We start from the raw sequence: 24,974 nt of genomic DNA, 5'->3' as shown, positions 1-24,974 counted from the left end.
CAAATACATGGGAAAAACAATAGCTTTAGCAGCTGACTTAATCATCAGGAAAAAATGGAGGCCAGAATGCAGTAAAAAAAAGTATATTTGAAGTGCTGAATAAAAAATAGAAAAACATCAACCACGAATGCTATATATAGGAAAACTATTCTTCAAACATGAAGGGAAAAATAAAAACACTACCAGATAAACAAACAGAGAAAATTCAAAACTAGGAGACCTGTCTTATAAGAAAAACTTAAGCAAGTCCCTTAGGCTAAAAGGAAATGACAGCAGACGGTAATTCAAATCCAAAAGGAGAAAAGAGCAGAGCACCCGAAACGGTGTATAAATGAAAAAATATAAAGGCTGTATAAATACAGATATTTTTTTCTTTTCTTCTCTTAGTATCATTAAAAAACATAAGTTGTATAAAGGAGCCCTGGTGGTACAGTGGTTAAGGTCAGCGGCTTGAACCCATCTGCCACTCCTCGGGAAAAAGATGGGGCAGTCTGCTTCCATAAATATTACAGCCTTGGAAATCCTATGGGGCAGTTTTACCCTGTCCTATAGAGTCGCTATGAGTCAGAATCGACTCAACGGCAGTAGGTTTTTTTGGTTGTATAAAGCAATAATGATAACAGTGTATTATTGGGTTTATAACAAAAATATGACAATAATAGCACAAAGAAGAGGGAGAAAAATAGAGCCGTACTGGAGCAAATGCACTATATTTTACTAGAATTACATCAATATTAACTTGAAGGAGACTGTGATAAATCAAGATACGTATTGTAATCTCTAGAACAACCACTAAGAAAATAATTGGTTAAATGTTAATCAACAGAAGAGCTAAGATGATAACACTAAAAAATATCTGTTCAACACAAAAGAAGGCAATAAATGAAACCGAGGAAAAACAACTTAAGAGATACTTAAAACAAAGAACAAAATGATAGAGATAATTCCAACCATATCAAAAGCTAGATAAAATGTTAATGAACTAAGCACAACAACCAAAAGGCAGAGATTATTAGACTAGATAAAAAAGAAAGCTCCAACTATATTCTATCTACAAGAGACACACTTCGGATTCAAAGACACAAATAGCTTGAAAGTAAAATTTTGGAAAAATATATAGTATACAGCAACCAAAAGAGAGCTAGAGTAGCAATATTATTATCAGACAAAGTAGATTTTAAGACAAGGAATATTAATGTTATGACTAGAGACACGGACATTTCTAATGATAAAAGGATCCATACATCAGAAGATATAACAATTAGAAATGTGCACACAGAGCTCCAAAATACAAGACAGCAACTGAAAGACTTGAAAGGAAGCACTGACAATACAATGATGATAGTTTGAAATTTCAATAATTTAATGAAATAACTGAATAGAAAATCAGAAGGGCATGTGAGACTTGAACCAACTCGACCTAATGATATTTATAGAAAACTCCACCCAAGAACAGTATAATGTACATTCTTTTCAAGTGTACATGGAGCATTTTCCAGGACAGATCATTTGCTAAGCCATAACACAAGTCTCAATAAATTCAAAAGAAATGAAATCATTCAAAGCATGTACTCTGGCCATAATAGAATAAAATTTAAAATTAGGTACAGAAAGAAAATGGGGCAATCCCTCAAATATTTGGAAATTAAATAACACACTTCTAAACAATCCATCCTCGAAAGAAAATCAGAAAATGTTCTAAACTGAATGAAAATAAAAACAGAACACGGCAAAAACGTATGGTTTGTAGCTAACACAGCGTTTAGGGGAAAACATATAGCTTTAAACACCTACATTAAAAAAGAAGAAAGGTTAGACCTCTAACAAGTAAAGAAACTCAATAGTAATTAAAAATCCTCCTACAAAGAAAACACTAGGCCCAGATGGCTTCTCTGGTGAATTCAACATTTAAAAAAGAAATTACATCAATCCTACACAAACTCATTCAGAAAATAAAGAAGGAAAGAACATTTCCAACTAATTATATGAAGCTAATATTACCCTGATACCAAAACTAGACAAAGACAAAACAAACTACAGACCAATATTACCCATGAACAAAGACACAAAAATCTTTAACATTAGTAAATTAACCCCTGCCTCCCCACACAGAAAACCACCCACCATCAAGTCATTTCCATCTCATGACAACCGTGTATGTCTCAGAGTAGAACGATGCTCCATAGGAGTTTCAATGGCTGTGATCTTTTGGAAACAGACTGCCAGGCATTTCTTTCGAGGTGTCTCTGGGTGGATATGAACCACCAACTTTTTGGTTAGTAGCACGGCCAGCAGCACAGAAAAATAACTATACACTATGATCAAGTGGGATTTATCCCAGAAATACAAGATAGGTATAACATCCAAAAAATAATTAATGTAATATACCACATTAATAGAATAAATGACAAAAACCACGATTATCTCAATACATACAAAGAAAAAAAAAATCTGACAAAAATCCAATATCCATTCATGATTAAAAACTCTCAGTAAACTAGGGATAAAAAGGACTTCCTCAACCTGATAAAGGGCATCTATAAAAAACCTGTTGCCAAGATCATACTTAATGGGGAAAGACTGAATGCTTTCCCCTAAAATCAGAAACAAGGCAAATATGTCCACTGTCATTACTCCTAGCTAACACTACACTGGCTATTCCAGTGAGTGCAATAAGGCACAAAAGAGAAATGAAACGCACATAGATTAGAAAGGAAGAAACAAAACTGGCTTTATTCTCAGACATGATCCTATAAACAGAAAATCCTAAGGAAGCTAAAACAACAACAAAAATAATCGAATTAATAAATGAGCTTATCAAGGTCACAGTACATACAAGCTTTATTTTTAAAAATAAATTTTATTTCTATATACTAACAAAGACCAAATCAAAAATAAAATTGAGAAAACAATTCCATTTATAACAGCAAGGACAGGTAAACTTTTTCTGTAAAAGGTCAGATAGTACTTTAGGCTTTGCAAGCTATCTATGGTGTCTGTTACATAGTCTTATTTCTTTTTTGTCCACAATCATTTAAAAATGTCCATAATCTCAGGGGCTGGGCTGTGGCTAAATTTGGCCTGTGAGCAGTATCCCTGCACAACAGAATCAAAAAGAATAAAATACTTAGGATAAACTTAACAACAGAAGTAAAAGATTTTTAGTCTGAAAACTATAAAACATTGCTAAGAGAAATTAAAGAAGATCTAAATAAATGAAGAGACATTCTGTGTTTGCGGATTAGATTTTAACAACATTGTTAAGATGGCATTTATAGCCAAATTGATCTATAGATTCAACACAATCCCTATCAAAATACATGTAGGCTATTCACTAAACCAAACAAAACCCACTGCCGTTGAGTCGATTCCAACTCATAGTGACCATATAGGACAGAGGAGAATTGCCCCATAGGGTTTCCAAGGAGCAACTGAAGGATTTGAACTGCCGACCTTTCAGTTAGCAGCGGTAGCTCTTAACCACTACACCACCAGGGTCTCCTAGCTAGTCACTAGGGAAATGCAAATTAAAACCACAATGAGATATCACTACATAGCCACTACTGTTGTTGTGTCCCATCGAGTTTTTTCTGACTCACGGTGACCCTATATGACAGAGGAGAACTGCCCCTTTAGGGTTTCCTGGGCTGTAATCTTCACCAGAGCAGATTGTCAGTTCTTTTCTCCCGTGGAGCAGCTGGTGAGTTCAAACTGTCAACCTCTGGGTTAGCAGCTGAGCTCTTAACCACTGCACAACAGGGCTCCTTACATAGCCTCTAGAATGGCTATAATAAAAAAGACTGACAATACCAAGTGTTGGTGAGAATGTACCCTCATACGTTGCTGGTAGGGATGTGAAATAGTGTAGCTGCTGTGAAAAAATTTGGCAGTTTCTTAAGAAGGTAATTACAAATTACCATATGACCCAGCAACTCCACTCCTAGGTATCTACCTCTACCCAAGGGGAATGCAAACATCATGTCCACACAATGACTTGTATGCAAATGTTCACAGCAACATTACTCATAATATCCAAGAGCTGGAAACTACTAAATGTCCAGCAGTAGATTAATGGATAAACAAAATGTGATATACACATACAATGGAATACTATTCAGCACTAAAGAATACCAAACTACTAATACAAGCTACAACATGGATGAATCAAAAAAATATTATACTCAGTGAATAAACCAGACACAAAAGTCATATATTGTATGATTCCATTCATATGAAAATTCAAGAAAAGGCAAACTCACACAGAGACAGAACACACAGCAGGGGCTGGGAGGTAGAAGCAGCTACTGACTACAAATGAGAACAAAGGACATTTTTGGGATGACAGGAGTGTTCTAAAACCGTATTGTGGTGATGGCTTTCAACTCTATAAGTTTACTTAAAATTTTTAATTGTACATTTAAAATGGATAAATTTTATTGTATGTAAACTATACCTCAATAAAGTTGTTTGAGAGAAGAAACCAAAAATCAAACCCATTGCCATCGAGTCGATTCCGACTCACAGCAACCCTCCAGGGCAGAGTAGAACTGCCCAACAGAGTTTCCAATCTTTACGGAAGCAGACTGCCACATCTTTCTCCTGCAGAGCGGCTGGTGGGTTCGAACCACTGACCTTTCGGTTAGCCGTCAAGCGCTTAACCACTGCACCACCAGGGCTCCTTAAAAGAGAGAAGAGAATATGTGAAACACTCCTTTGAGAAAATGGGAGAGAACTACTGGGGAAATGTAGCAGGATTGTTTGGAAGTACCTCAGGCCCATTTCAGGTCTGTGGTTATAATTTTAATGTGAAACGGGGAAACACTGTTTTTCTCTAGAAACATCAACTACTTAAGTGCATGTACAAGAAAGACAAAGAATTGGGTTGAATCAGAGGAGTGCAACCTAACAAGAGAGGGAAAATAGAGTTGTGTAGCTTCATTATACACAACTGTGAAGATGTGGTAGCATGATAAATACCAGGATTTAAAAAAAAAAACAAACACAACTAGGAAAACTGTACGTATTTAATGTACTGTTAGAAACAGTCCATATTTATCCCTTTTTGAATCCTGAGAGCCTAGCATAGAGAAAGAACTTAATAAATGCCCTTTTGAATAAAAACACAATGAGATTACTTCTGTAAATTAATTAAAATGTAATAAAACCATTTATCTATTCTTGCCAAACGCTTTCGATTTTTAGCCTTGGCTTACTGCTTCCATAGGAGTGTAATATTAATCTCTGTTAACCCCTAGGTTCTCCCAACTTTAACCAGGCCATACTTACTCTCCCAAAACATCAACTATATTTTCACTGCAAGCTGAGAGATGAGAAATACAGAGAAGGAGGGACTGAGAGAGGTAAGAGAGAACCCCATTTCCTACAGGATAAAGTCTAAATCACCTCATAATCTGGCTCTTCCTTACAAACTTAATCTTATCTTTCACTCATGACCAACGCGAACCTCATATTATAGCCAGATCTCACTTCTCACTCTTCCTGAATATATTGTTTCTTTCAATTCTAAGACACTGATCACTCTTGGCATCACTGGAATGTCAAGCCCCTCCTCCCACCTACACACATTCTACCCATCTTTTAAGTTCCTACTTGACTCCCACCTCTGTCATGAGGCCATCCCCAGCTGTTCCAACTCACACTAATCTTTTCCTGTCTCCAAATTCCTAAAGCACTTACAAATACTTTGGAATTTATTGTATACTCTATTGATTTTGATACAATTTTACAACTGCAGGGGTGTTATAGAAAAGAATTCTTTTCAAAAGTAGCTTAAAGAAATCATATTTTATATCACAGTCACTACACACAGAGATCCATACACACATAAAATTTGCCCAATCAGCTAACTATATGTGTCTTCAGAGTAAAAGCTGAATTTTGTATCTTTCTATATCACCCACAGAACTCTCAAAGTAGGTTAATTTTGTCTTTTACAAAGTAAATTCCCTGTTTCTGTAATTGCTTATACCTTACAATTTGCTTTTTAGACCAGTATTTTTCAAGCTGTGGGTTCCAACCCAGTCATCACTGAGAAGGGAGTGGGATGGGATAGGATAGGTATCGTGGATTGAATTGTGTTCTACAAAAATATGTGTTGTAAATCCATAACTCCTATACCTGTGGTTATAATCCCATTTGGGGACAGGTTTTCTTTGTTATGTTAATGAGACAGTATTAGTGTAGAGGGTCTCTTAGTCCATCTTTTTTGAGATATAAAAGAAATTAAGCAAGGAGAGCAGAGATGGGGGAAGATGCCAAGCCACGTGAAGACCACCCAGCAGCAGAAGCTCAAAAGAGACAAGGACCTTCCTCCAGAGCCAACAGAGCATCAGCTTCCCTTATAGCCGGTGCCCTGAATTCAGACTTCTAGCCCCCTAAACTGTGAGAAAACAAATTTCTATTTATTAAAGCCATTCACCTGTGATATTTCTGTTACAGCAGCACTAGATAACTAAGAGGACAGGATAGGACAGACTACACAGTAAAAGTAAGGATTTTTTCATGAAACTTGTTATATTATTCTGTGCACAGGGCTGCAATGTAAAACGTATTTCTTCCTATAAGTAATAGTTAAAAATCTGAAGTCTATTGTGGCAAACTATCTGCCTATAAAGGCAATTTTTTCTAATATAGAAAAGTCAGAAGATTACACGTATACTAGAGTCTTACTAACCACTCTCATCTTTAAAAAAAAGAATACACAGACTATTACAAAAGAAAACCTGAAAGGCACATTTAAAGGAAAAAGTAGTCTTTTCTTTTAATGAATAACTATTAACGTATATTCCCCTATAAACTAAACACAGGGGCTTCTGTTCATTTTTACATCATCTGACACCTCACACTTTAAAACAAACTAATAAAAAATACTCTGGAAGCTAAAAGCATGGAGTCAAGGGATTCTCAAAAGGGTACATTAGGTACCCTTATGTAAGGTTCAATAAAGGAAAAGTGAACTTCTAGTGAAGCAACAACCAGCAAGCTTAATACTGTGGGTGTATGGTAGGCAGCATATCGCTGTCTATAGTCTTTTCTTCTTCACCAAAGTTCATTCTAACTGGGAGGTTTTTTTTTTTCCCTCCACCTTAAAAAGTTCCATTTTCATAAAGCCTAATAAAATAAGATTCACTGCATGAAATCTGCTTTGAAGAATATTTTCCCCCAAATAAACCTACCGAAAAATATGAGTGTTACTCAGAGTTCTACCATCCATCCTTAGTAATCATACTAAGCTTGAAGCATTTAATCCCATCTCTAAATCTTTGTAGATTCCAGAGTAAATTCAGATGCTCCAAAAGAACCTACGGTTGGCTAGGATATCACATCAAAATAACTCAATGGGTTCAACAAATATTGTGAAGCCAACTATGTGTTTGAGCGCAGGCTCTGAGTACACAAAAATCCAGAGTCCGTAAAGGTTTCATATTCAATGAGTAGGCAAACCAACAATTAGAATACTATGTGATAATTCTAGCTCATTCTGAACATGTCATAGGTAAGTGAGGTCAGGAATCAAGAAAAATTTGCTTGCTACTTTGAAAAATTCTGGAAAGGGATCAGATGGAAAGCCTCAACTATAGTGCTGAAGAGTTCAAATATTACAGGACATAAAGAGCCACTGATGTGTTCTAAGCAAGAGATTTGTCTTGGGAAGATCACTGGCTATGAAAAAAGTTACTAAAGGAAGCAGATAAATAAAAGTAGGGCCTGCACTGATGCAAAAACAGTGAAAATGGAAAGAAAGAAATGGCCCTGAGAGGCAAGATCAACAATTATTTGATCACTTACTACTACTGGACTGGTAACTGGAAGGAGGGGAATGAGAACTATCAGGCTTCTGAGGCATGTGACTGTTAACATGGTAGGAGAGTTCACTGGCCTAGGAAGCTGTTTTGGAAGCAAGAGGAAATGAGTTCAGTCTGAGACGTGTTCAATCTGAAATGACTAAGGGACACTGAAGAGGAAAGGTCCAGAAAGCAATGTGATATGTTCGTCTTATCCTCTAGTGGGAGGTCTGGGTGGTTCTTGAAGCCACAGGAGTAAATAAAACTGCAGAATAAGAAAAGTGGCCAGAGTTCCTAGCAGTAAAAGTCTATAAAGGATACTAAAAAGAAGTCAGTCAGTAAACAGAATCTACAAAGTGGTGTCACGTAAGCTTCAAGAAAGGTGAGATGTTCAAGAAGGAAGCCTGAGAATAACAATATTTAAGCAGACAGAGGAAAAGAAATCAATACAAGAGACTGGGAATGAGCAACGCTGTAAGAGAAGAGCCATAAAAATAATATCCTAGAACAGGGGTTGGCAAACATTTTCTGTAAAAGGCCAGAAAATAAATACTTAAGGCTTGTAGGCCACGTTGCCCATGATGCAACTACTCAACTCTGTAGTTGTAGTGGGAAAGCAGTCACAGATAATAGGAATGGGTGTGGCTATGTTTCAATAAAACTTTATTTAGAAAAACAAGTATCAGGTCCCCAGTTTACAAGCGCTGCCCTAGAAGTCAAGGAAAGAAAGTTCCTTATATTCAGTGTCTTCTTTGCACTTAGTACATATACCTACACACATATATCATATACATAGAGGACTTTCTTTGATTAATTTATTGACTAATGTTTTGGGAATTTATGGTAACATTTTCCTTTTATATTGCTTAATTAGTGTGTAAAGAAAAAATCTAAGCTGTTGTGGTGCGATTAATGATTACTTTTGTGTGGCCTTCCTAGCCATGGTCTTGTAACTCTCACCCAGGTGACTGTGTGATAGGGTAATTGTGCCCTACCAAGGGGATTGGTCAGTTTTGCCTTAAAAGAGAGCCAATTTCAGAGCAGAGAGGAGAAGCTCACCACCACCAAGGAAGGAGACACCAGCAGGAGAGACCTGGCAGCAGGAAACAGCGCAGTGGGCTTCCTGGCCCACAGAGAGAGAAAGCTGAGTGCCTTTGGGCAGAAAATGAGGGCCAAGGAGAGGCATGCCTGCAAGCACAGCTGGGAAGAGGCTATCCTGATGGAAGAACTGTATCCTGAGTGTTCCCGAGCCTGAATTATAACTGTTGCTTCCCTAATAAACCCCATAATTGTGAGTCTGGTCTGTGAGTTCTGTGTGGCCACTGCAATGAATTATCGAACCCAGTAGAGAGTGCCATGGGAGGGATGGTTGGCGTCAGAATTAGTAAAGATGGAGAGAGGAGGCATGCCTGACCTCTGCCTCACAGCAATCAGCCTTCGGCTGTTGATCTCGACTCTTCTTCTCCGTTGTGAGATTGGAGGAAGTCAGACACCTCTTCTATGCAGTTTTTACAGCTGTACACTGTAGTTGTAAAATAATATACTGACTAGGTTAGCTTAAAATTTTCTACAAAGAAATCTCAATTTTATAGAAACAATACACAGGACTCATGCATGATGTTTTTCCCAATCAGTTATTCAGACAACTTGCCCAGCACAGAAAGGGGAAAGGAGGGAAAACAAAGGAAAGGACACCTGCAGGGCCTAAAGAGTTTAAAGGACTTCTACTTCCTGTCAGGTACTACACGCTGCTGAAAGAGATTCAAACCAGAACCCGAATGTTTAGTTTTCAGAGGACCTAGCATGTAAGTCAACCTCAACTTGAATGCAGCATTCCTTTAACCCTGTATCTTTGAAAGTCAATATAATACTAGCATGGAAACCCTGGCAACGTAGTGGTTAAGTGCTACAGCTGCTAACCAAAAGGTCGGCAGTTCGAATCCACCAGATGCTCCTTGGAAACTGTATGGGACAGTTCTGTCCTGTAGGGTCACTAAGAGTCGGAATCGGCTCAACGGAAACGGGTTTGGGTTTTTTTTTTTTTTTTTTTTTAATTAGCAATAACAATGATGGCATCAACAATGAATGATTATGGAGAATTTACTATGAGCCAGGCACTCTGCTAAGGGCTTTAAATTCATCTCGTTTAATCCCGCTCCACAAACCAACCAAGTAGGCAATATTACAGAGGGAGCACACGCATAGAGGGGTTAAAGAATTTACTAGCAAACAGCAGAGCTAAGATTTGAATCCGGTATGTCAGATTCCTAAGCCCATGTTCTTAACCACCACATGGAATGTAACTCAATTCTATCCAGTCTTCATTTATCATTATATGCTTCTGGAATACAAAGCCAATAAAGCAATCCCCTAGTACTGAAAGCACTTATGATTCAAAATAAGACAAATATGCAAATAACAATCTCACACAACAGAAAATGTTACGTGCTATTAGAGGTACCAAAAAATGATGTGAGAGCTTTGAAAAGAGAAAGAATACTTTTGCCTGAGATTAGAAAAAAAATTTTCGTGAGTACACAATTAAGTTGGATCTCAACAGACAGGATTCCATTCCTCTTTGGGACCATTTTCTTTCTGAACAAACGAACAAAAACTAAAAAAAAACCTCTGTTCTTCTTAATAAGAAAAAACTAGAAAAGGAGGACACCCTCTATAAATACCACTAGCTTTAAAAAAAAAAAAAAAAAATCTCCGGCTACCACAGAGAATATGCCTATATGCTGTGACAACTGTTTCCACAAAAGCAGATGATCGTTGCTCCCTTTCTCCCTCCTTGAAAGGCTTTCTCCACTTGTCTTCCAAGACGCTAAACTCTCTTGGTTTTCCTCCTTCCTCACAGGCCATTTTTGCAGTTTCTTCCTTCTCATCTCCCTATTTTCTAAACACTGGAGTAGCCAGGACTTAGTCTCTGACCTGTCTTGAACTCTATTACCTCTTCGAGTCTAAGGGCTTCAAAGGTCGATGACTCCCAATTTTATATTCCCAGGCCAGACCTCTCCGGTGAACTCCAGAATCATCTGATCAACTGCCTACTTGACAATTGTTTTGGGTGACTAACATACATCTCAACTTGACATGTCATGAGCAAAATTCTCGATCTCTCTTAAACCTCCTCCACCCCTGTCTCTTCCAGTTGCACAGGCCAAAAACCTTTAAGACTTGATTCTTCTTTCTCTCCGACCTCACATTCAATCTGTCAAGAAATCCTGTAGGCTCCATCTTCAAAACATATCCAAGATTCTAGCAACTGCCTGCCTTAGGCATTTATCAGAGAAATGGAAATGTATGTTCACACAAAAACCTGTAGACAATGGTTCACAGCAGCTTTATTTAGAATAGCCAAAGAATGGCAACAACCCAGATGTCCTTCAACAGGTGAATGGGTAAATAAAATGTAGTACATCCATACCACGGAATAGTATTTAGCATTAAAAAACAATGAATTATTAATGTATGCAACAACTTGGATGACTCTTTGGAGAATTAAGCTGAGGGAAAAATTTTTTTAGAAAAGCCAATCCCAAAAGATTACACATTGTGTATGATTTCATTTATATAATAGTCTTGAAATAAAAGAATTACAGAAATGGAAACCAGATTAGGTTGCTGACAGAGGTTTAACTGGGGAGACCGGTACAGGGATAGCTGAGAAAGAAGTGGGTGTAGTTATAAAAGAGCAATAGAAGGATCCTTGTGGTGACGGAATTCTTCTGTATCTCGACTGTGGTGCGAATACAAAAACCGACACAAGTGATAAAATCGCACAGAATTACATACACACACATACATATGAGTACAAGTAAATCAGGAAATCTGAACAAGATTAGTGGAACTGTATCAATGACAATATCCTGGCTGTGATACAGACAATAATTCTGCACGATGCTATCATTGAGGGAAACTGGATAAAGGGTACATGGGATCGCTATTATTTCTAATAACTGCATGTGAATCTATAATTATCTCAATTAACTAAAAACTACATATACAATTTTTAAAGAACACGTTATCTACCACCTTGGTGTAAGCCACTATCATCTCTTGCCTAAACTACTGAATAGCTTTCTAAATGTCTCTCAGCTTCCCCTTGCTCACCTCCCATTTATGTTCAACAAAGCAGCCAGAGTGATCATTTTAAAAATGTAACTTAAAAAATGTAAAACCTCCAGTGGCTTGTGGCTTACCACTGTGAACACGGTTAAAGCCAAAATCCTTACTACGGCCTGCAAGGCTTCTACCAACTGCCGTGTCCACCACCACCCTAAATGAGTCTCAGGTGACCTCACTACTTGCCTCTCCCCTGCCCTTCTCCTGACACATCAGACATCCAGCTGTTCTCATAAGTTCAGGCATGCCTTTCAGGGTCCCTGAGTTTGCTATTCCTTCAATTTGGAATCTTCTCCTCCTAAATACCAAAATAGCTAGTCCTCCCATCACCTACTTCAGGTGTAGGTATAACCTCAAATGCTATGTCCTCACACTATTTAAAATTGCAACCTCAACACTCTTAGCATTTGTCCCCCTTCTTTGTTTCATTTTCCTCCACAGCAACAAATCATCTAACATACTGTATCTCTTCCCCATATTTATTACTGTCCATCTCTCTCCACTAGAATATAAGCTTAAAAATGGCATAGATTTTTGTCTGTTTTATTCATTGTTCTATCTACAGAACCTAGAACAGTTCCTAACCCATAGGAAGTACTTGATAATCAAATGTTGAATAAATACTTAGTATGAGGATCATGATGATTAATTTCATGTGTCAACTTGGCTAGGCTATGCTGCACAGCTGTTTGCTCAAACACTGTATATTGTTGTGAAGGTATTTTGCAGATGTGATCAAAATCTGCAATCAGTTGACTCTAAATAAAGGAGATTATTTTAAATGATAAGGGTGGGCCTCATCTAATCAATCGAGGCCTTAAGAGAAAAAACTGCGGGTTCCAAGAGTAGAAGTCTTGTTCCAAGACTGTAACAGATATCTTGCTGGAGTTTCCAGCCTGTCACCTAACCTCAGACTTTGGACTTGCCAGCACCCACAGTGGCCTAAGTCAATTCCTTAAAATTAATCTCTGTTTCTTTCTCTGATAAATCTGAGTAATACAGATTTTGGTACCAGGGGGTGGTTTTACAGGAACAGAATCTTAACAGTGAGTTTTCTGAACTGCTTCTGCAACCACTGTCGTTGAGTCGATTCCAACTCACAGCAACCCTAAAGGACAGAGTAGAACTCCCCATAGGGTTTCCAAGGAGTTGCTGGTGGATTTGAACTGCCGACCTTTTGGTTAGCAGCCAAGATCCTAACCACTGCACCACCAGGGTTTCTGGAATTGGTTTTCTAAGCTGATTAAATTTAAAGGTACTAATGAATATTTCCATTAGTAAAGAGGGCGCTGATAGTCCATAGCATGATGTGGCAACAGAGAGATGCAAAAGATCATCACTGGATACTCCTAATCAAATACTTATACGAGACAAAGTTCTGTATGATGACATATTTGATACTTCAGAGCATTTCTGTCAAACCAATGAGTATAATTGGCTGGTTACTTCTGATTTTGTTGGAGAAAGTGGGAAAAGAAAAGGATGAGCTCAGGGCTTTCAATTTCTGGCTCAAGCACTGCAAAAATGACCTGGAAGTTTCTAGGTGTGCTCTGACAGAAAATTATTCCCCTGGAGCCACAGAGCTAAGATCACTACAAACCAAAACCAAACTCAGAGCCTCAGTCTATGAGTGGCTGAATTACAACACAAATTGAATTCCCAGCCTTGCAGGGTATCTGCTGTTAAACTGAGGGCATTAATTGGGAAAAAATGGGATCCTGCAAAATTGGAATAGGGACATACGGGCAGATCGTGATGAAGCTGAGGATACTGAACCCCTAAATTCTGCTGAGTCTTCTTTGCCAGTAGAAACAGACCTTCCAACACTATCCAAGGAGTTTAACCCTGCTTTGCCCAAGGAACCTGTAACGCCCTCCCCTAAGGTAGTTGCCTTGCAAGACACTGCTGATTCTCCTTCGGACCCACCCTGACAGCCCTTCTTTGCTTCTAGACCTATAACTAGACTCAAGTCCCAGCAGGCACTGAAAGGTATGGTAAGAGTGTGACCCATGAGGGGGTGCCCCACACTCCAAAAGAACTACATGGTATTTCCAATTTATACAGGTAGAAATATGGAGAATATGTGTGCTAACGGTTGTTAAGGAAGTAGAATAATGTTGGAAGAAACAAAGTTGGATCAGGCTGCCATGTCATGAGGAAGCTTGGTCTAGCTTCCTTGAAAATGAAAATACTATTTGGAGAGAGAGGTTCAGGCATCCAAGACAACCAGTTAGCTGACTGCAGCTACCTGAGTGAGCTCAGGTGAGGTCAGAAGAACTGCCCAGTCAAGCCACAGAATCATGAGAAATCTTAAATCACTATGTAATAAGCCACTGACTTTGGGGGACTATTTGTTACACAGTAATAATTAACTGAGACAGAAATTACAAGATATTAAATTATTGAAATTATACCTGTATTGACAAAAAGATACATTTCAACAATACATTTCATTGTCTGAAATGTTACTACCAGTCAGAGAAATAAAGGGAAAGCAAAGTTTGCACTTGACTACTAACTGAAAGGTTGGTGGTTCAAACTCACCCAGCAGCTCTGCTGAAGAAAGGCCTAGCGATCTGCTTCTATAAATATTACAGCCAAGAAAACCCTATGGAGCTCAGTTCCACTGTTTAACATATGAGATCTCCATGAGCAGCAATAAACTCGATTTAGCTACCAAAACGTGTATCCCCCACCTCTCATGGCACACATAAGAGACCTCCTCTTCAGGGGAATAAAGCCATGAAGTACTACTCCCTCTCTCAAATTACTCTCTAACTAATTAATAAAGATCAAGAGCTAGTAAAGGGCTCTATACTCACAGAGCAATGATGCAGGCATGCGAATACCACCTTTTAGGCCAGACTCTAGCCCACCAAAGAGTATGTACATGTAGAACAGCACACATCCCCTCACTGTTGGTGCATCAAAAGTGATGAGAAAAATAAAATCTCCATCTAATCCCTTCAAGAAGCCCTGGTGGCACAATGGTTAAGAGCTCCGTTGCTAACCCAAGGAAACCCTGGTGGTGTAGTGGTTAAGAGCTATGGCTGCTAACCAAAAGGTCGACAGTTAGAATTCACCAGGTGCTACTTGGAAACCCTGTGGGACAGTTCTACTCTGTCCTATAGGATCACTATGAGTCACAATCAACTCAATGGCAACGGCTTTTTTTGTTGTTGTTGTTGGTTTGCTAACCAAAAGATCAAAAGTTGGAATCCTCCAGCCACTCCTTGGAAATCTTATGGGTAGTTTTACTCTATTCTACATGGCCGCTATGAGTCTGAATCGACTTGATGACAATAGGTCTGGTTTTGGTTTTCTAATTCCTTCAAACCCAAGGTGACTTCATTTAAACCAACCCCCTGCCCCCCCAAAAAAACTTTGCCCTCAGGAAACAGGTTAAAAGAGGCATCACTACATACACAGATAATAAGAAAATGTGTTATTTTCCATCCGTATTCTTTCACTGACATATACCCTCTAACTCAAGAAGGTACAGTGATTAAAGCCCTGCAAGAGGCACTGGTTTGAAGGAACCTACTAACTCAACTGAAAAGTTCCCTTACTTGACCCCCCACCCCAAGCTCTTTTTTTTTTTTCTTCAAGTTTCCTCCCTCACTAAGCCCGAAAGTTTAGCTTGGTTGTTATCTAACCCAGACAGTATTTATATAAAACATGCAGTTTCTCTGGGACTTTATGTACTCACTTTGAGACAATCTACATGAAGATATTTCATCATGCAAATCATATTTGATACAGAACTAGAAGTCCTTAATACTTCACATTCTACTGTTTATTATCATGTCATCCTATCTGGACTATAAACTCTTTGAATGCAGACAGTGCCTTATGCTTTCTTGTAGCCTATGTTGCTGTTGTTAGGTGTCATCAAGTCAATTTCGACTCACAGTGATCACATGTGACAGAGAACTGCCCCAGAGGGTTTTGTAGACTGTAATCTTTATGGGAGCAAATCACCAGGTCTTTCTCTCACGGGAACCATTGCGTTGGTTCAAACTGCCAACCTATCAGTTAGCAACCAAGCGCTTAACTGTTGCACCACCAGGGCTCCCTCCTGTAGCCTATACAACAACTAATTTAGTTCTTTACACCTAATATATACAGATTGAGTTCATTAGCCTTTGTTCACACTTGTGATGCATGGAATTGTGTCCCCCAAAAAATATGTGTTGTAAATCCTAACCCCTATACCTGTGGTTATAATTCCATCTGGGAATGGGTTTTCTTCGTTATGTTAATGAGGCAGTATTAAGGGGTGTGTTTCAAGTCAACCTCTTTTGAGATATAAAAGAGCAGATTAAGCAAGCAAGCACAAAAGGAGGAGAAAATACAAGCCACATGATCTCCAAGGAACCTAGGAAAAGAAGCTGAAAAGAGGCAAGGATCTTGCCTCAGAGCAGAGAGAGAGAGACAGACAGAGAGAGAGAGAGAGAGAGAGAGACAGCCCTCCCCTAGAGCCAGCACCCTAAATTCGGACTTCCAGCATTCTTTTAAACTGTGAGAAAATAAATTTGTTAAAATCACCCACTTGAGGTATTTCTGTTTTAGCAACACTAGATAACTAAGACAACATGTGATCCTGTAATGCAGAAATTCAATGAAGGTTTCTGAGTGGAAAGGTAAGGTGAAGTAGCTTATTCAGATAAATATGTCTAGAGTATCTAAAGCTAAAGAAGACAAAGGCTGATCTGAAGACAGAATGGCCCTGATATTTGGATACTGCTTCACAGGCAGTGGGTAAGAGTTACAGCTACTAATCAAAAGGTCGGCAGTTCGAATCCACCATCCTCTCTTGGAAACTCTATGGGGCAGTTCTACTCTGTCCTACAGGGTCACGATGAGTTGGAATTGACTCGATAGCAACAGGTTTGGTTTTGGTTTGCACAGATTTAAAAAGCTATGTAAATTCTCTTACTCGATTCTGACAAAAACTTATAATAATATTATTATTTCTTCCATCTTAACCAATAAGGAAATAGAGAGGTGAAATAAGTTGTCCAATTTCATAAAGCTATTAAATGGCTCAGGGATCTAGTCAATACTTTGGGAGGGTTAGGAAAATAAAAAACTAGTACTGGTAACAAAGAGGAACAGATAAGTACCTTGAGATATTATAATCACCAAGCACATTAAGAAACCAGACGAGACTAGATAGAGGTTAACAGTAAGTCTTTTTTAGATAATTAAAAAAAAGAAAGAAATTATTCCCCCGAGTTCCGGAAAAGCTATATACTACCACCACTCCATATTTGGCTGAGAAATCTTTTAACTTAGGGTGACCACTTATAACAATCTAGCCTAATATATTAAAAACAAAAAAAAACTAGGAACAAATTTTAACATTATATACTTAGAAGGTTATCAAAACAAGCACTAGCAAAGAACAATCTGAAAATGAAATTAAGAAAACAATTCCATTTGCAATAGCATCAAAAAGAATAAAATACATAGGAATAAAATGTAATAAGACTGAAAGACCGGTACAGCGATAACTACAAAACACCACTGAAAGAAATTACAGAACACCAAAATAAATGGGAAAACATTCCACATTCATGGATTAGAAGACTTAATACTACTTACATGGCAATACTCTCCAAATTGCTCTACAAATTCAGTATAATCTCTCTATCACAATTCCAGCTGCCTTTTTTGAAGAAAATGACAAGCTGATCCTAAAATTTATATGGAAATGTAATGGGCCTAGGAATAGCCAAAACGATATTGAAAAAGAAGAACAAAGTTGGAGGACTCAACATTTCCTGAATTCCAAATTTAATACAAAGCTATAGTAATCAAGACAGTGTAGTACTGGCTTAAGGATAGAACAGACTAGAACTAACAGTCCAGAAATTAACTCTTATATTTGTAGCCAACTGATTTTTGACAAGGGTTCCAAGGCAACTCAGTGAGAAAATAGTCTTTACAACAAATGGAGCTTGGACACTGGATATCCACACGCGAAAGAATGAAGTTGGACTCCTTCCTCACACTATACACAGAAATTACTTCAACGAGATCATAGACAAAAATGTAGGAGCTAAAACTATAAAAATCTTAGGAGATAACATAAAAGTAAATCTTCACAACCTTAGGTTAGGCAAAGCTTCTTAGATACAATACCAACAGCACAAGCGACAAAAGAAAAAATAAATTAGACTTGATCAGAAGTTAAAATGTTTGTTTCAAAGAACATCACCAAGAAAGTGAAAAGACAACCCACAAAATAGGAGAAAATATTTGCAAACCATATATCTAATAAGGGCCTTGTATTGAAATTTTAAAAATCAACAATAAAAGACAGCTAACCCAATTTAAAAATGGGTAAAAGATTTTATGAAGACACACAAATGGCCAAAAAGCACATGAAAAGATGCTCAACATCATTTGCCATCAGTGAAATGCAAATCAAAACTATAATGAGATACTACTTCACACCCACTAAAATGGCTATAGTCAAAAAGACAGATAATAAGTACTGGCAAGGATGTAGAAAAAATGCAATACTCATACAGTGCTAGTGGGATTGTAAAATGGTGTAGCTGCTTGGGAAAACTATTTGGCACTTTCTCAACATATTAATCACAGTGTCACCAGAGGACCCAGCAATCCCAATCCTAGGACCCAAGAGAAATAAAAACAAATACCCCACAGAAACGTATACATGAATGTTCATAGCAGCATTATTCCTAACAGTGAAAAAGAAGAAACAACCCAAATGTCTGTCAACAGATGGATAAACAAAACTTAGTATAGCCATAAAAAGGAATGAACTACTGATACACACTTCCACATAGATGAACCTTGAAAATGCTAAATGAAAGAAGCCAAACACAAAGGGTCACATATTATATGATTCTATTTATATGAAATGTCAACAATAGGCAAATCCACGGAGAGAGAAAGCTGATTAGTAGTGGTTGCCAGTGGCTGAGGGGAGGGGAAAATGGGGAGTGACTGCTGATGGGTACAGGTTTCTTTTTGGGGTGATGAAAATATTCTGGAATTAGACAGTGGTGATGGTTGCACAACTCTGTGAACATACTGAAATGAATGAATTGTATACTTTAAAAGGGTGAATTTCATGGTATGTGAATTATCTCAATAAAGCTGTTATAAAAAATATCAAGCAGCTGACTACCCACAAGAAAATGCAAAAGTTTTAGTGAAACCAGTGAAAAGGACAACTATAACTCCTGATACTAAACACTTCTTTTGAATTCACTATAGGTATATGGAAGATATAAACACTAAAGATGGGTAATTTTAAAAAATGAGCAATCTTAAAAGCACATTATGCCTTATATTGTTTCATTTCTCTCTCTCAAGCCATTTGAACCACTGCAAGTCAGAGTAAGGACATCCAGAACCACAAATATCTTGCCTCCATGTTTTCCTCTCTGGAACAACGGAGACAATACAAGTATATACTATTTTAAGAGCAAACTCAGTACAACCCCTGTACATCTACCTTTTTAGAGTTCCTGAAAATTCAATTAAAAGATTTTTTTACCAGTCACCCTCCTTGGGCACTTGAGCGATTATGAAAATAGCATGCTGTTATTGTTGTTGTGTGCTATCAAGTCAATTCTGACTCATAGCAACCCCACGTGACAGAGAAGAACTGCCCCCATAGTGTTTTCAATGCTGTAATTTTTATGGAAGCAGATTGCTCAGTCTATTTTCCCACGGAGCTGCTGCCTGGGTTCGAACTGCAGACCTTTCGGTTAGTAGCGGAGCACGTACCCATGACACCACCAGAGGTCCTTAAAATTAGTATAAAACAGTCTATATCCTTAAGGAGCTTAGTATGAACTAGGACAATGTGACTCTCATATCTCCCACTGCAGGGAGCATCATTGGCCAATAGCACCAGCTTCCCATGGCCTCTACCTAGCCAATGACTAAGTGTGGCAAATACGCTTAATGGAGACCTTTTCCTGGGACACCCTGACAGGGCAACCTTGGGTTGAGGGCTCCTCACTAGTTTTGATGAAAGTTTCCTCAAGCTGCACTGCAGTCTAAGACTTTTTCCACCTGTAAATATGGCATGGTGGCATAGCCTGACCTCTTCTAACTTCACGAGGGGAAGGAGAATCAAGATTAACAACCCAAGGCAGACTGCTCTGAGGTGGAGGTCAGACATGCCTCTCCTCTCCACCACCTTTACCAATTCTGACACAAACCATCTCTCCCATGACACCCTCTACTTCTCTGCTGAATTCGATAACTCATTGCACTGGCCACACAGAACGCACAGACAATACGCACAGTTACTGGGTTTATTAGGGAAGTAACAGGTTACAATTCAGGTTCAGGAACACAGGATACAGTTCTTCCATCAGGACAGCCTCTTCTCAGCTATGCCCACAGGCAAGCCTCTCTCTGATCTCTGCTGTGCTAGGGCAAGTGTTACAAAGCTCTTTAACTCTGCCCCGAGGCACTCAACTGCACCAGTAAGCCTCGGCCCGAAGGCGCGCTCAGCTCTAGCTCCGTGAGTCCGCAAACCTGGCTCTACCAAGGGCCCTACTCCACCAGCAAGCCTCCTGAACAAAGGCACTCAGCTTTCTCACTCTCGGCCAGGCCGTCTCCTGCCATCTCCTGGTTCTGCTGCTGCAATTTCTCACCGTCTTCACTGTTACAGCTCTCTCTTGGTCCCCTGGTTCCAGGAGCTTCTCAGCACAGGGATCCCGGGTCCAAAGGACATGTCTCACTCCTGGCTCTTCTTCTTGGTGGTGGTGAGATCCTCTCCTTCCGCCTCTGAGATGGCTCCAATTAAACCCAGTAGGATGGCAAAACTGACCAATCTCCTTGGTGGGCCATAATTACATTATTTGCATAGTTCCACCTAATCACTTGTGTGGGAGCTACAAGACCATGGCGAGAAAGGCTATATAAAAGTGATCCATCGCACTGTACTACCCAGTGGTTCCTCTCCTTCCCTCTCTCCTCCACAGGGTTTAGTCCTGGTTTATAGCTTCCACTTAATAATAACTTTCTATGACCCCAATAATATTGCCACATATGGGATAGATAGATTACCATTTCTTTCAAGTCGAATGTTAGTTTTATCAGCAAATAGATTTTCAACAAATAACTTAAAACAGCGATATAAATACAAATAATTAGGTGCCTGAAAACAGAATATCCAAATTTAAGAGGAAATAAACAAGAAAAATAAAATACAAAGTGAACAGCAATTTGTACTAATTCAGATCCCAAAAAATAAAAATAGAAATTAGTTATTATGAGTTTTAAAGTTTATAAAACATTGTCATAATACATTGTTTTATTTTATTCACACAACATTGAAATGAGAAAAAAAGAGAACATAATAATATTTATTGAGTTATTTTATGTGCCAAACACTGGGCTGGGGCACTGCTGTGGTAGGGGCATCTCTGTTTTACAGATGACAAAACTGAGCCTCATAACACTGACAGATACGCTAAAGCTTACAAAACCACCAAGTAGTAAACCAAGGTCTTCTCCTATGCTGTGTCCAGAATATCACGCAGAGAATAATCATATCCCTAAGGATCATACAAACTAGCTCTCCTTGCTCTCCAAAATGATATATATTAAAACTAGGGCTAAACACTCCATTAACAATGGAATACAATAGTGACACTCCACATCCCCCATCCCTACATCCCAGCCACAGAACAAATAAAACTAACGAGGAGATCTAAAACCTACGGCTTAGTTCAAAGGAGAACTGAAATTAATAGTTAATGAAGCCAAGATTACTAATTAATTAAAAATACAACTTCCTGATTTTCAAATTGAAAAGGCTAGCCTAAACAACCATCAGTAACTTTTAGGATTGATTAATCTTCTCCCTGTTCTAATATCAAAGGTCTATTACACTAGGTACCAAAACGGACTTTAGCTCTACAACAACACAAGCATTTTCTATCACTGGAATTTCTGAAGCGTCCATGTCAAGTAGTTCAATTTTAGGTAAGTAATCTGTAGTAGAATAACAGGTCACAGAGGAAAAATGGCAAAACAAGTTGTAGGTAACAACGCTGAAATAATGCTTGTTATATACCAGAAACTCCTATGTGGGATTTTATCGAGAGAAATAACCTACGAGTGACTGGAGTACCAGAACAGGGGGTGGTAACAGAAAATACAGAGAGAATTGTTGAAGAATTGCTGGCAGAAAACTTCCCTGATATTGTGAAAGATGACAACATATCTATCCAAGATGAACATCGAACTCCATGTAAGGTAGATCCCAAAAGAAAGCTGCCAAGACATATTATAATCAAACTTTCAAAAACCAAAGATAAAGAGAGAATTTTAAAAGCTGCTAGGGATAAACAAGTTATCTGCAAAGGAGAATTAATAGGAATAAGCTGAGACTACTCAGCAGAAACCATGCAGGCAAGACGACAATGGGATGACATATATAAAGCCTTGAAGGAAAAAACTTGCCAGCCAAGAATTATATATCCCGCAAAACTGTCTCTCAAATATGATGGCAAAATTAAGGCATTTCCAGATGAACAGACGTTTTGGGAATTTGCAAAAAACAAAATAAAATTACAAGAAATACTAAAGGAAGTCCTCCGGTTAGAAAATCAATAACCTCAGATAATAACCCAAGACTAGAACACAGGACAGAGCAACCAGGTATCAATCCAGATAGAGAAGTCACAAAAATGAATCAAATCTAAAACACTGAAAACAGGGAAACAGAGATTTCAATATGTAAAAGATAACATTACAACGAAAAAGAGGGACTAAAAATGTAGTCATAGATCTTTCATATGGAGAGGAAGTCAAGGCGATATAAAGAAATGAAAGACTCATTTAAACTTAGAAAAACAGGGGTAAATATTAAGGTAACCACAAAAGAAACAAACATCCTACACATCAAAACAAAAAACAAGAAAAATGTAAAGACTCAGCAAATACAAAATCAACAACAGTGAAAAAGGTGAAAAGAAAATACATAAAAACAACTCAGCACAGAAAATTAAGTGGAACAAAGAAACTGCCAACAAAGCACCAAAAGACATCAAAATGACAGCACTAAACTCATATCTATCAATAATTACAATGAATGTAATGGAATAAATGCACCAATAAAGAGACAGAGAGTGGCAGAATAGATAAAAGAAAACGATTCGTCTGTATCTTGCCTACAGAAAACACACCTTAGACTCAGAGACACAAACAAAGTAAAACTCAAAGGAGGGAAAAAAATATATCAAGCAAACAACACTCAAAAAAGAGCAGCAGTGGCAATATTAATCTCTGACAAAACAGATTTTAAAGTAAAATCCACCACAAAGGATAAGGAAGGACACTTCATAATGATTCAAGCGTCAATACACCAGGAGGACATAACCATAATAAATATTTATGCACCCAACGACATGGCTCCAAAATACATAAAACAAATTCTAGCAGGATTGAAAAGAGAGATAGACAGCTCCACAAAAGTGGTAGGAGACTTCAACACGTGACTTTTGGTGAAGGACAGAATATCCAGAAAGAAGCTCAATAAAGACATGGAAGAGTTAAATGCCACAATCAACCAACTTGATCTCATAGACATACACAGAACACACCACCCAACAGCAGTCAAGTATAATTTCTTTCCAACACACATGGAACATTCATCAGAAGAGACTACATATTAGGCCATAAAGTAAACCTTAACAGAGTCCAAACCATCGAAATATTACAAAGCATCTCTTCTGACCATAAAGCCATAAAAGCAGAAATCAATAACAAAAAAAGCAAGGGAAAAAAAAATCAAACACATGGAAAGTGAACAAAAACTTGCTCAAAAATTACTGGGTTATAGAAGGAATTAAGGATGGAATAAAGAAATTCACAGAATCAAATGAGACTGAAAACACATCCTACCAGAAACTTTGGGACACAGCAAAAAGCAGTGCTCAGAGGTCGGTTTAGAGTTCCAAAACAGCAGGAGAAAACAAAAAACACAGAGAAGATCATTGAAGAACTGCTGCAAGAAAACTTCCCTAATACCATGAAAGATCAAAAGCTGACTATCCAATAAGCTTAAACAACCCCATACAGGATAGAACCCAAAAGAAAATCACCAAGGAATATCATAATCACACTCGCCAAAACCAAAGACAAAGAAAGAATCCTGAGAGCAGCTCGTGAAAAACAAGACATCACATACAGAGGAGAAACGATAAAACTAAGTTCAGATTATTCGCCAGAAACCCACGCAGGCAAGAAGGCAATGGGATGACATATATAAAACCTTGAAAGAAAAAAACTTCCAGCCAAGAATAATATGTCCTGCAAAACTCTCGTTCAAATATGATGGTGAAATCAGGGCATTTCCAGACTAACAGAAACTAAGGGAATATGTAAAAGCCAAACCAAACTTACAAGAATTATTAAAGGGAGTTCTTCAATCTGACAACAACCAACTTCAGCTCACAGGCAGAATCTAGGATGCAGGATCGTACCAGCCAGATACCAACCTAGGAAATGAACTTTCAAGGACTATCCAAAACCAAAAGAAATACAACAGGGCATCAGAGCAGTTAATCTGTAAATGACAACAACATCAGAACAATAAAAGAGGGAATAAACAGTGTAGGTATAGAACCTTCTAATGGAGAGAAAAGCAAGGCGATACCAAGTAATAATAGACTGCTTAAAACTTAGAAAGATAAGGGGAAATTTTACAGTAATCACAAAGTTAACAAACCTACTCATAAAAATAAAGAGGAAAACTATAAAGACTAAGTAAAAACAAAACCTACAAAGACAAAAGAAATGAGAAAAAAAATCCACAAACAAAAGAATTCAGCACAGGAGAGTAAGAAGAACAAAGAAAACATATGAATCTGTGAAGCATCTCGTAACATGGATAAAACTGGAGGATATTATGCTGAGTGAAATAAGTCAATCACAAAAGGACAAATATTGTATGAGACCTCTATTGTAAAAACTCATGAAAAAGTTTACACACAAAAAGTAACAATCTTTGCTGGTTACAAGGGATGGAGGGTT

At 38.1% G+C, this 24,974-nt stretch overlaps 1 protein-coding gene across 4 annotated transcripts in view; it reads right to left on the bottom strand.

The window, feature by feature from the left end:
• The window catches only part of GSK3B (glycogen synthase kinase 3 beta), a 301,800-nt gene that overhangs the window by 155,687 nt on the left and 121,139 nt on the right, over positions 1-24,974 (bottom strand). The window contains exon 3 of one of the 4 annotated variants that reach the window (XM_023728841.1): positions 4,633-4,678. The exons of 2 other annotated variants lie outside the window; for them this stretch is intronic. In XM_023728841.1, coding sequence (XP_023584609.1) covers positions 4,633-4,678 — 46 coding nt within the window. Of the gene's footprint in view, positions 1-4,632; positions 6,100-24,974 lie in introns of those variants that run through there. One more of the 4 variants, XM_023728840.1, reaches the window with a different exon arrangement.

The sequence above is a fragment of the Trichechus manatus genome, unplaced genomic scaffold (assembly GCF_000243295.1).
Source record: "Trichechus manatus latirostris isolate Lorelei unplaced genomic scaffold, TriManLat1.0 scaffold00026, whole genome shotgun sequence".
NCBI classification, from domain to species: domain Eukaryota; kingdom Metazoa; phylum Chordata; class Mammalia; order Sirenia; family Trichechidae; genus Trichechus; species Trichechus manatus.
Note: the sequence above shows the minus strand (reverse complement) of the source record. Positions and strands in the feature narration are given on the sequence as shown.